The 11319-nt window shown below is 47.4% G+C and overlaps 1 protein-coding gene across 1 annotated transcript; it reads right to left on the reverse strand.

Annotated features, from left to right (window-relative positions):
* Positions 1-5639: 5639 nt before the first annotated feature.
* On the reverse strand, positions 5640-10409 carry PENK (proenkephalin). Its single transcript, XM_064170553.1, has 3 exons — positions 10178-10409; positions 9483-9624; positions 5640-6623 (listed from the first exon to the last, which is right to left on the reverse strand). The coding sequence occupies exons 2-3, from the start codon at positions 9618-9620 to the stop codon at positions 5958-5960; spliced, it is 804 nt and encodes a 267-aa protein (XP_064026623.1). The 5' UTR covers positions 9621-9624; positions 10178-10409; the 3' UTR covers positions 5640-5957.
* Positions 10410-11319: the final 910 nt, after the last annotated feature.

Genomic DNA, 11319 nt, shown 5'->3' on the forward strand with positions numbered 1-11319 from the left:
TATTTAGGTGTCAAGGGTTAGGGCTGGGTTGGCCACTAAGTGTAAATGTTCTCTGTGAATCCCTCTTCCTTCTCAAAGTACTTTTTGTAGAGTCATAGAATCATTAGGAGAAGACCTCTAAAGTTATCAAATTGTCTTTCTCAAAACCTGCCTTTGATCCATTTTATGCAGGCAGTCTAAGAGCTGTCTGAAGAATTCAGAGGGAGAAGTTAGTAGTTCTGAACTCTTAATCTAGCCTGAGAGCCTTCTTTAAGTATTTCTTGTCTCAGTTACTACAGAGAAACTCATTGTGATGGATACCTGGAAGTGGAATGCCTTCCATATCTCAAGTCTGCTGCTCTGCAGCTTGGGATGCAGTTTAAGCATGTGAGGGCTCCCATGGAGGTTCTTTGCTTTGACTGCTTTCCACTGCTTCTGCTCAGGTGGAAGCTGACAGCTTACTTTCTGGCTGATGGGCAAAGAATGAGTTAATCACTTTCTGAGAATGACTTTGTCACATCAACTCTGTCAGTAGCTGTCACAGCATGACAGCTGTGCCATATTAACAGCAAAAAAGGACATTCTTCTATGGAATATTTTTCTAGGTGGAGAAATGTGGTGCAGGTGAAATCTCAGCCCCGTTTGCCACCCTTGTCAGCTTGTTATTTGCAGAGATCTAGATGGAAATGTGAAAATCTCCCTGTAGAACTTATTTCTACTGCAGGCCACAACTGTAAAGTGTTGCTGTACATGTTCTAAGAGGGCTTGTGTGGCTTATCTGCCTCAGCTGCTTTTAGGAGAGAAATTCACCTACTATTTATACTGCTGCCACCATTGTTTTCTGCTAATGAGAGAAAGAAAAAGCAGTACCAAGCTAAAGGGTCTAGAATATTTTCCAGAGGCACTAAGAGTTACAGTGCAGATCTCTCAGGAGTGTGGGAAGAGTTTCTGTAACTCAGTGTCCTGTAATTTTTTTAATTGGAAGCAAGAAGAGCTCTGATCAGAGGTCTGCACTGAGATCTCACTGCCTTTGGAGTGCAAGTCAAGGGATACACTTAAATTTAATATGATAATAGAGAGTTGGTAGGATCTTATGCCAGCACTCACTGTTCATGGAGTCCATCACAGAATCATAGAATCATAGATTCATAGAATGGTTTGGGTTGGAATGGACCTTAAAGGTCCATCCTGTTCCAGGGGCAGGGATAGCACCTTCCACTAGCCCAGGTTGCTCAAGGCCCTGTCCAACCTGGCTTTGAACACCTTCAGGGAGGGAGCATCCATGACCTCCCTGGGCAATTTGTTCCAGAGTCTCACCACCCTTAGTATGAAGAATCTCCAGTCTAAATCTGCCTTTCTCAAGCTTCAGTCCATTCTTCCTGGAGTGCATTAAGATGAGTGTGTCCAGCAGATCCAGGGAAGTTCTCCCCCCACCTCTACTCTGTTCTGGTGAGACCTTATCTTGAGTACTGCCTTCAGTTTTGGGCTCACTGGTGTAAGATGCACAGGGAGAGGGTCCAAGGGAGGGCTACGAGGATGATGAGGGGACTGGAGCACTGCCTGATGAGGAGAGGCTGAGGGACCTGGGGCTGTTTGGAGAAGAGAAGACTGAGAAGGAATTAAATCAATGTTTATAAATACCTGAGGGCTGGGGGTCAGGAGTTGGGGGGCACAGGCTCTGCTCACTTGCTCCCTGGAATAGGACAAGGAACAGTGGATGGAAGCTGCAGCACAGGAGATTCCAGCTCAACATAAGGGGGAACTTCTTTCCTGTAAGGGTCCCAGAGCACTGGCACAGGCTCCGTAGAGAGGCGGTGGAGTCTCCTTCTCTGGAGGAGAAATCTCCTCTGTGATCTGTGCCAGATTGTGTGGTCCTGCTCTGGCAGGGGTGTTGGACTCGATGATCTCCTCGGGTCCTTTCCATCCCCTAATATCCTGTGAGCCTGCGATCCTGTGTGAGTACCAGGACGTGGCAGCCTTCTCCTGGGGGATGAGGCACAGGGCAGCGCTGTTAGCGCAGCATTCAGCAGGGCGAGGATGCGCTTTTGTGGTGACTGTTTAACCTTGAGGGATTGCATTCCGTAGTTCCAGCAGGGATTACAGTAAATGCTCCATTTAGGTAAAGTCACAATCTAATTAAACAAATTCAGCCTAAATCCCTGCTGGGGCAGTAAAGATTTGCCTGTCAAATACCTCTAGGCGTTTTCGATTTCTATAGCAACAGTTAATTGGATATGTGACTGTCAGTTTAAATGCTTTAAATGAGGCTGATGGGATTAGTAATTGAATGCTGGGATCAGTGATTTATAGCTGGCTTTGCTAGCCTGCTCCTTGCTTACAGCTATGCTCCTGCTGGCTCCTTACCCTTCTCAGGGGTGTGTGGAGTGGTGGTCTGCATCTGCAGTAGAGTTGTGATGTTCCGAAATGCAGTTCTGATAAAGATTGGATGTAATCTGTGCACTCCTCTGCATACATACAACTGGTTTTAATGCTGTGGGTAGCAAAGGGTTCTGATCTAAATACTGAAAGCAGAACATCTGAAAATAGCCACCTACCTTCTTCAGTTAGGACCTGGGAGTGGAGGTCGCAGTTGTTCTCAGTTTAAATATATACAAGTGTCTTTCATGCCCTGTGTGGGAAAACAAACTGCAGTGTTTTGTGTGGTCAAATGACATCCAAAGGAAGCTGGCCAAGGGATTTTTGCCAGAGAGTGAATAGAAGAGGTGAAGTCTGTGCACTGCCTAAGTGGCTGCACTTGGAGAAACCTGCCTGCAAAGCTTGCTTAGGTGGGGGTATTGCTTCGGTGATGCTTCACTCACCCATCTTGGTGGGAACTGAAGAGAACCATAGAAGTTTTAAGGCTGATATGGAAGTGGCTACATCCTTCTGCATGTGACTTTTCCCATCTCACTGCAGTGCTTTAAAAGGCCAGTAATATGGAACGTTCCTTGGGGCTGCCCCAGGACACTGCTATACATAAAACAGATTTCAGGGCTAGCTAACCCATACCAGGGATTTCCTAATTCTCAAAGCAACCTGGGGTTAGGGAACTTAACCATTCATTTGCCTTCTAAGCTGTGAATTGTGGCATGATCCTAGTGGCATAAGGAGTAATCTCACTGTTTGTGTCCAGCTGAGCTTGAGGAAGAAGGTTGTAAAGGAAAGCTTTGTGTGGCACTGGGATGTATACCAGGGATTTCCTCATTCTCAAAGCAACCTGGGGTTAGGGAACTTAACCAATCATTTGCCTTCTAAGCTGTGAATTCTGGGATGTTCCTGGTGGCGTAAGAAGGAATCTCACTGTTTGTGTCCAGCTGAGCTTGAGGAAGAAGGCTGTAAAGGAAAACTTTATGTGGCACTGGGATGTGGGTTTGTTCTCCTGCTTTTCATCTAGGCCTCCTTAAGGACAGAGAGGCTCTTCTACAGCATACATTGAAGACATTGATTCATGTTAATTAAGTTCCCTTCAGAATTAAAATGAGCCAGTGCATGTTTAGAGTCTATGTTGAACTCCATTTAATCATACTTATTTCAGTTTATTAAATTAGAACACGTTTCTGTTCTTATAAAGCTTCTGTCCTGGGAAACATTATCTGAAGCAGCTAACAACATTAATGTTATAATTACTTGTATTTACGATATGGTTATAAACAATTATGAAGCAAATGATAACAATTATCCAGACATAATTACAAAATCATTATTGTAGTTATTTATATTTGGTTTATACCATACTACATATTCATTTACCAGGAAAAAAACAACCACCATGAAATTCATAGCTGTGCTCTGCATATTTCAGCTCATAGAAGTTCATTAGAGATGTGGGAATGGTGCTATGACCTTTCCTCATTAGCCAAAGATTTAAGCTTAGGTTTTCAGGCAGAGCTCCAGCTGCATGCCGTTTGGTATTCAGAAATCACTGCATTTTTCAGCTTCTCTCTCCCTTATGATGTGCTCCTGTACGTGAACTCCATTTGGTTTAGGAAATACTTTTACTTCCTTGCTTCCTTCCTTGAGTTCTTCCCTTCCTTCCTTCCTTCCTTCCTTCCTTCCTTCCTTCCTTCCTTCCTTCCTTCCTTCCTTCCTTCCTTCCTTCCTTCCTTCCTTCCTTCCTTCCTTCCTTTTCTTCCTTCCTTCTTTTCTGCCTTTAATTAGTTCCTATTAAAAAGTCCAACTCATCTTTCCCTAACCTCCGCTAGACTTTTTCCCCCTCCTTTTGTTCCTAATGCAGAGGCATTGCTCTCTCTGACTGGTCCAGACCCTTCCAGCACTCCTTGTTCATATTCAGCTTTTATGACACTTGTTCAGACCAGTGACACCATATTGGAACATACCCTGGAGTATTGACTGCTGTGTAACAATGATAGATGAGTGAGAAAAGTCAGGCAGAGGAAATGCAGACTCTGGTCGCTGGCCTCAGAATGAGGTGGGGTTTATCATGTTAATTTAAGCAGGAGGTGGGGTTTATCATGTTAATTTAAGCAGGAAGTAACCAGTAAGTTGCAGTGATAGGTGGGAGAGAAGTGCTCAGACCAGGCTGAAGGAGCTGGGGCTGTTCAGCCTCGAGGGGAAGGACCTTAGAGTTGCCTTCCAATACCTGAGGGGATATTATAGGAAGGCTGGAGAAAGACTTTTTGTAAGAGTGTCTAGAGACAGGACAAGGGCAACAGTTTTAAGCTGAGGGACAGTAGGGTTAGACTGGATCTTAGGAGTAAGTTCTTCAGTACAAGGGTAGTGAGACTCTGGGACAGGTTACCCAGGGAGGTTGTGAATGCCTCCTCCCTGTGGGTGTTCAAAGCCAAGTTGGATAAGGCCTTGAGCAGCTGAGTCTAGCTGAGAGGTGTCCCTGCCCATTGTGGGGAGGTTGGAGTAGGAAACCTCTGAGGTCCCTTCCATCCTAAGACCTTCTGCGATGATTCTATGTGGGGGACAGTGACGATCATGGGGTGGGAGCTGGCCTTTGATGTAAGCACCACCTGTGTAAATGTCAAAGGTTCTACAGTGTCAGTGCTGGGGCTTCTTTGTTTGTTCTCAGCTTTACTTATGTTGTTTTCTCGAAACAGAAAAGTCTGAGCTGCAGTTTCCTGTATTTCAGTGATTTATACCAGCTGAGGAAGCAAACACAAAGCTGCTCCACGGAAACCCATTTGTCAGGTGCTCTGTAAAAATTAGGAGTTGGAAGGTTTTTTTCTGCAACTTTGAGTCACCTTTATTTTGCACAAACTGATTGTTTTGACTTAGTGTTTATAACATTAAGGGCAGCTGTAGAATCCTGTGTTGGATGGCTATAAAATGTGTTACTAGTGAAACAGGGCTTTGTGCACAATGCTTTAAGTCAAACACACTTAGGATTTCTTTTTCATCTGGATGACTGAACACTATGAATTATAAATTTGGGCTTTAAACATTTATTCTGTTAACTGGTTAAAATGAGAGCAGTTAGAGCAAATACAGAGATATTCACTTTAGAGCATATTTATGATTCTAGTATTGTAAGAAAGTGGGAAAGCTAAAGACAAAAATGTGTTTTGGCTGTTGTGTGTGCAGTACAAGTCCTGTAATCACAGCAAAGAGGTTGGCATGGCTCTGATGGCTTAAAGATAAATGGAAATGATATTTGATTAAATGTCTGAGAGAAAATAAAGAAGATTTCAGAATTTATGCAGTTAGGATGAAGAATTTATTGTATATACAGGTAAGCAACTCTACTGTAGATGTACTTCCTCATTAAAGAAAATGAATACAGTAATCAAATTAGTTCTAGCATGGGAACTACAATACAGAGTGAAACTGGACTGAAACAGAAATCAGTTCTTTGACTCGAAAGAACACATAACCTGAAACACCAAATCGCAGGTCGCATCATCAACCAAGGACAGTAAAAAACTGTACAGTACAAGCAACACGTTACAATAAGTTATGACCAATAAGGCAGTCTTTCTCATTTAGGACAAAAAGGGATAAAGGAAAAGGTATTAAAATCTCATAAATCCACCGTATCTCTTTTCCATCTCCGGGACCTCTTTGGAATAAGTTTCCCCATTATCTTCTGAAGGGAGAATGGAGTCGGCGAAGCGCTTAAGGAACCCTCCGTATCGTTTCTGGTAATCCAGCCACCACTCTGGCCTGCCCACTCTTCTCATGAAGCCACCATATCTCTTTTGCAGCTCTTTGGCTTCATCTTCCATTTCTGGGCTGCGCTTTACGCTTCTCATGAAGCCTCCATACCTTTTGCTGACGTCGCCATCATTTTCATTTAGCTCTCTGTAATGTGCCGCTTCAGGGTTATCTCCTGTTCCTAGAAGCTCCTTCAGCAGATCAGAGGAATTAGCAAGGGCATCATCATCTGAGTCCTTCTTCATAAACCCTCCATACCTCTTAGCCAGGATTTCCCCTCCGTTGGCTTCATCCTCAGGTTCTACCCGATAAAGCTCGTCCATTTTCTTCATGAACCCCCCGTATCTTTTCATGAAGCCTCCATACTTCTTTGTGAGCAGATGGTTCTCATCCAGCTCTTTCTTGTCTCCTGGAGTCATGCTGCCATCCTCGGGGAGATCCAGCTTTGCCAGCTGCAGGAGCTCCTTGCAGGTCTCCCAGGCTTTGGCAGAAGGCAGCTTTCCTTCACACTCTAGTGTACATGCCTGCAAAAACGGATGCAGTTTACTGAGAAAGATTTAACAGCAACAAGCACCTCGCTGCCACCTTGTCTTAGTTCTGCTTGTTTTGGAAAGACCACCAGAGAGCATCTCTGTGTGAGTGGCTTGGAAGGACTGCTCTTTGGGAACAGGTGATTTGGTATCTGTGTGTTTTGAAGGTCATGAAGGACATGGTGGTCTCCACTCTGACAGACAGAACACTGGACAAGATGGATCATGGGTCCTGTATGTCAGGGCTGACCCTCTGTTTCTGTTTCACAGGTAGTGTGCCTGCACCTCCCTTTATGCTCAGATGCATTCTGATATATTTTTATTCATATCTATTACTTGGGAGCTAAAAAGCAATGGTTGTTTCCTTCATAATGGAAGTATGGAAGTGTATTCAATCTTCACTGTAGAAGCATATTCAATCTTCTCAGTCAAAAGTAACATTCAGAAACGTTAGGGATTCAGAAACTAGGCATTCTCACTGCAAAGCAGATGGTTGAACTGTACTGCTTAGCACCTGAATAGCCCTGAAGGCTTAAGTTCTGCCCCTTACCATTAGTTTCCCTTCATGAAACAGATCTCTCAAGTGTACACCAACTTAAATGTAGAAGTAGAGGCTCTCTTAGGATCGAACTTGTTGCTAGTTTGACAGACATGCATCAGAAAAAGGGAAACACTCCTAAGCTGTGTTGCTTTTGATTGCAAGGAAAACAAATTAGGCTAGCACATAAAAAGCTTTCAGTACCTGGATGTGTATCTCATAACCTGTCATGTAAAAGTAATAACATATATATTCCTGCTCTTCTTTTCCACCATGAGAATTTACTTCTTGTGCAGTCACACTTTTCACTTGGGAGAAAAAGTTAATTTAGTGTTGTTTTTTTTTCCTCTTGCACACAGTTTTTATACTATAATAATTAAACAAGAAAAGAATAATTTCATGCTATAAAAATTAAACAAAAAATATACTAAAACATTTAAACAAGAAAACAAGGAACATAAATAATTCTCCATAAGAGAAACACTTATTCTATTTGGTTTGGCAGAGCACCATTGGTCTTGGTGGTCTTGAAGGTCCTTCCCAACCTTTAATGACTCTGATTCTAAAGATGATGTTTCCTAAGGATCTTGATGTGCTTTTAAAATACTAAATTAAACCACAGCAGACTTTAATATCTAACTGATCAGCTCTCCAGCTCTGGCCTCACCTGTCTGTTGAGCTTCATTTTAGCCTGAAAAAAATTGATATTTGATGTTTTTATACAATCACAAGAAAATGTAAAGGGGTTTATGTAATTTGCAATGCAATAACTGGCTCTGCATGATCATTGCTATATATTATAGTTACGCTGTACAGAGAATGAGATCTCAGCTTGCCTAACAGACATTGCTCTAAATGAAGCTAAGAATGGGTCTTTTCCTTCCCGTTCCCATCTCAATTAAACAACCTTCTATGGCCAAATTAGCATTTCTCATAGGTGTGAATGACCAGGTACAATGTGCTATGTTTTGTATCTTAAATGTATAACGTGATAAAATCAGTTAGGATGTTACTAGATGCTAGTATCTCGAAACATTTGCTCCTAAAAGCCGTTTGTATGTATGTAGGAAGTGTATGGCACAGCACAATGCTTCTTTCCCCATTTCAAGTAAGTGTTGTTACAGAATGGGACTTCGATTGTCTCTTGAATGAAGATGTACAGGAGACAAAATCAGTAACCCACAACACAGACTCCCTCCTTCCAAAACGCTTGGTTTTGTTCCCCCCCCCTTAGTTCACATTGAAGTGTGATTGAAAGCTAACATAAGCAAAAGTATAGGGACCTGTTTTGCCAGTTACCCTAAGCACACTGCCCCTAGGAGCGTGATGTTGAGAGCATGTCCTTGCTTTGGGAGTAAGCAGAAGTTCTCAGCGACTCCTAACGCTGTGCAACAATCCAGTTCTCCCTTTGTGTGCTCTCAAACAATCGCCGGCCTCTTAGGAACCGGACTTCGAACATCATTTAGATGTGCTGAGCGCACGGCGCCTCAGTACTTCTGAGGTCAGGAATCGCAGGTGACGCTGGCACAAAACTCGGCCGCCCGAGTTCCACTGTCTGCTGGGAGGGCTGAGGGACCCCAGGGGTCCACTGCCTTCGATCCGTAAATTTCAGAGTTAGTTGCCTCTGTCACTATACTTCAAAATAGTTTCAGTATCATTAAGAATTGCAGGCATTCTGGGGTTCTCTTGGCATGATTTGCCTCAGGACACACCGCCAAAGGTGTCTTCGGGCATATCTCTAACGGTCTGTAGCACTGTGAGACGAGGAAGACCTGAGGGAGGTGTTGCTGCTCAAACCGGACTTGAACATCACTTTCAGTGAGATTCAGCCAAGTTTTCAGGCAGATCCGTCACTTTTCAGCTGCCTGGAGCAAGCTCATCCTGCCGAGGATCCCACCACCAGAGATACAGTCTGCCCTCCCGTCCCACCTGGCTTCTCCCTGCCCTGCCGGGGCTGCAGTGCCCGGTAGTAACCTCTCTTTTCCCCGCAGGGCCGCCTTCTCCGCCTGGATTTCTCTTCTCCTTTACTTTTTCACTCGGCTTTTCCCTGCTTTCCTCGGTGATGCCCGGAGCGGGTTGTCTCCCCCCGGCCGCCTCTCGCTGTCGGGACTACTCCCCACTCCTCATCCTGTGACCATCGCTCCGGGGGCCGCTCCTTCTCCTCTACCGCTTCAAAATCAGGTCTTCCATGCGACCCCGGCCGCTTGCTCCACTATGTACTTTTGTTATTTCTCTCCCTCCCGCCCAAAGGTAAGGCAGGGCAGCGACCCCACTCCGGCCGCGTACACCCCCCTGCAAGCCCCGTTCCCGCTTACCAGGGGATGGATGCCGGCTCGGGGTCCCAGGCGGTAGGCGCAGGCGGCACAGTCGCGGCCGCAGTCTGCCCGTGCCCGCGGCAGCAGGCAGGTGCTGAGCGCCAGCAGCGAGCAGCCGAGTCTCAGGAGCAGCGCCATGGGGCTGCAGGAAGGAGAGGTCAGCTAGGAACCGCCTCCCTCCGTTCCCATCCCCGCTGCCGCCTCGGCGGAGAGGTCAGCAGCCTGCAGCCTCCCCCAGCTCCCACCCCGGGCACTGCCTCCTCTAGCTTCGGGGCAGGAAAAGGTGCAACGAAACTGTTAGGCACCGCCGCGTAAAACTGCGCCCAGAGTCTCACACTGCTCCGCTAACACTCGCTTTGTGGAGGCGGAGTGGCTGCGCTTGCGAGGTATGCCGGCGCTTAAAGTAAGCGGCAGCTTAGCGGCTGCAGCGCAGCGGAGCTGCGCCCGGAGAGGAGCAGACCCGAAAGACGAAGCGCCCAAAAACTCCCCGTCCGGTGAAAGTCCCCGACCCAAACCCCTTCATCCCACCCTTCTCGCAACACCCGCGCCTCCCGGGGACCCCCGCCCGTCTCGGACGGGACAGCAGCTCCTCCCGGGAAGCCTTTCCCATCGCAGCGCCCCGAGCAACTGCCCCGACACCGCGCCCCAGCGCCGGCAGAGCTACCCGCGCTGCCCTTCCCTGCCGGCTCACTCACACACAGGCTGCCGTCCGGGCTCCCTGGAGTCGCCGTGTGCGGAGCGGGCTGCTCCTTGCAAGAGCCTCAGCGTACGAGCCGCGGTTCTTTATAGCGAGGCCGAGCAGCCTCTGGAGAAAGCCCGGCGGGAAGGAGCTGGGAGTCCGCGGCTGCTGCTGCTGGTGGCAGGCTCGGCGAGGGCGCGGGGGGATGCCGAGCCCAGGGCCCGCTGCCGAGCCGAGCGGGTGCGGGCGGCGGCACTTTATAATTAGGGAACGCGGGGACAGCGCAGCCTCCCCCAATCGCCGTCGGGCTCCCGCTGACGCAGCACCTACGACATCCCCACCCCCCCCCCCCCCCCCCGGCACCACTGCCCCGCTAACGGGGTTTGGGATGGGCGGGGGAGCGTGCTCCTGCCGTCGGGAGGAGCGGGGGACCTGCACTATGAAAGTTACCGGGAGAAGTTTTCACCGGGGGTGGGCAGGAATGAGGCATCGCCCTGAGTCACGATGTGGGGGGTGAAGAAGAGGAGCTCCGGGGCTGGCGGCAGCCCTGCTCCTAAGGGGGGAGTGACCTCAGTGTTGCATAGGGTTTAAGGGGGAAGAAGGGGCGTGGGGGTGTGTTTGGTTGTTGCCTTCCCTCTCTGCCATCCTGCCACCTTCTCCAAGTTGCTGGTGCTGAGGGTCCTTCTGCATGAGTTCTACCTCCTTCCTTGTGCCTCCGGTGTGAAACAGCTTGGGGGAGGCAGGTTTTAGAGGAGGGAGCAGGAAGACAAGGGGTTTCGGTTGAAAATGCTGGAGTCTCACAGGTGTGGATTGATTTGCCTGATTTGCACGGGTTTTTCTGTGACCTGCAAAGCATGAATGCGAAGAAACCAGACAAAGAAAGCCCTCAAGCACTTCTGCAGCTCACTCTGCTCTGCTCCATGTGACATCCTGGGGAACCGGTGTGGAGTGATGACACTGATCCCTGACACCTCTTGTTTGTAGAGGCCTCTGCCACAGCTGTGCAAAGTTGTGTTCCTTTGAGTGTCAGAACCCACCAGACTCCTTTCTCCTTCCAGGTGTGTTTCTGGGGTGGGATTTTTCTCCTTAGATCTCATTTTGCTGAGGTGAACAAGTTGTGCATCTCAGCTTTCTGTCTTGAGAGGGGTCCTTGAGATA

Source organism: Pogoniulus pusillus, chromosome 34, assembly GCF_015220805.1.
Source record: "Pogoniulus pusillus isolate bPogPus1 chromosome 34, bPogPus1.pri, whole genome shotgun sequence".
Classification (NCBI taxonomy): Eukaryota; Metazoa; Chordata; class Aves; order Piciformes; family Lybiidae; genus Pogoniulus; species Pogoniulus pusillus.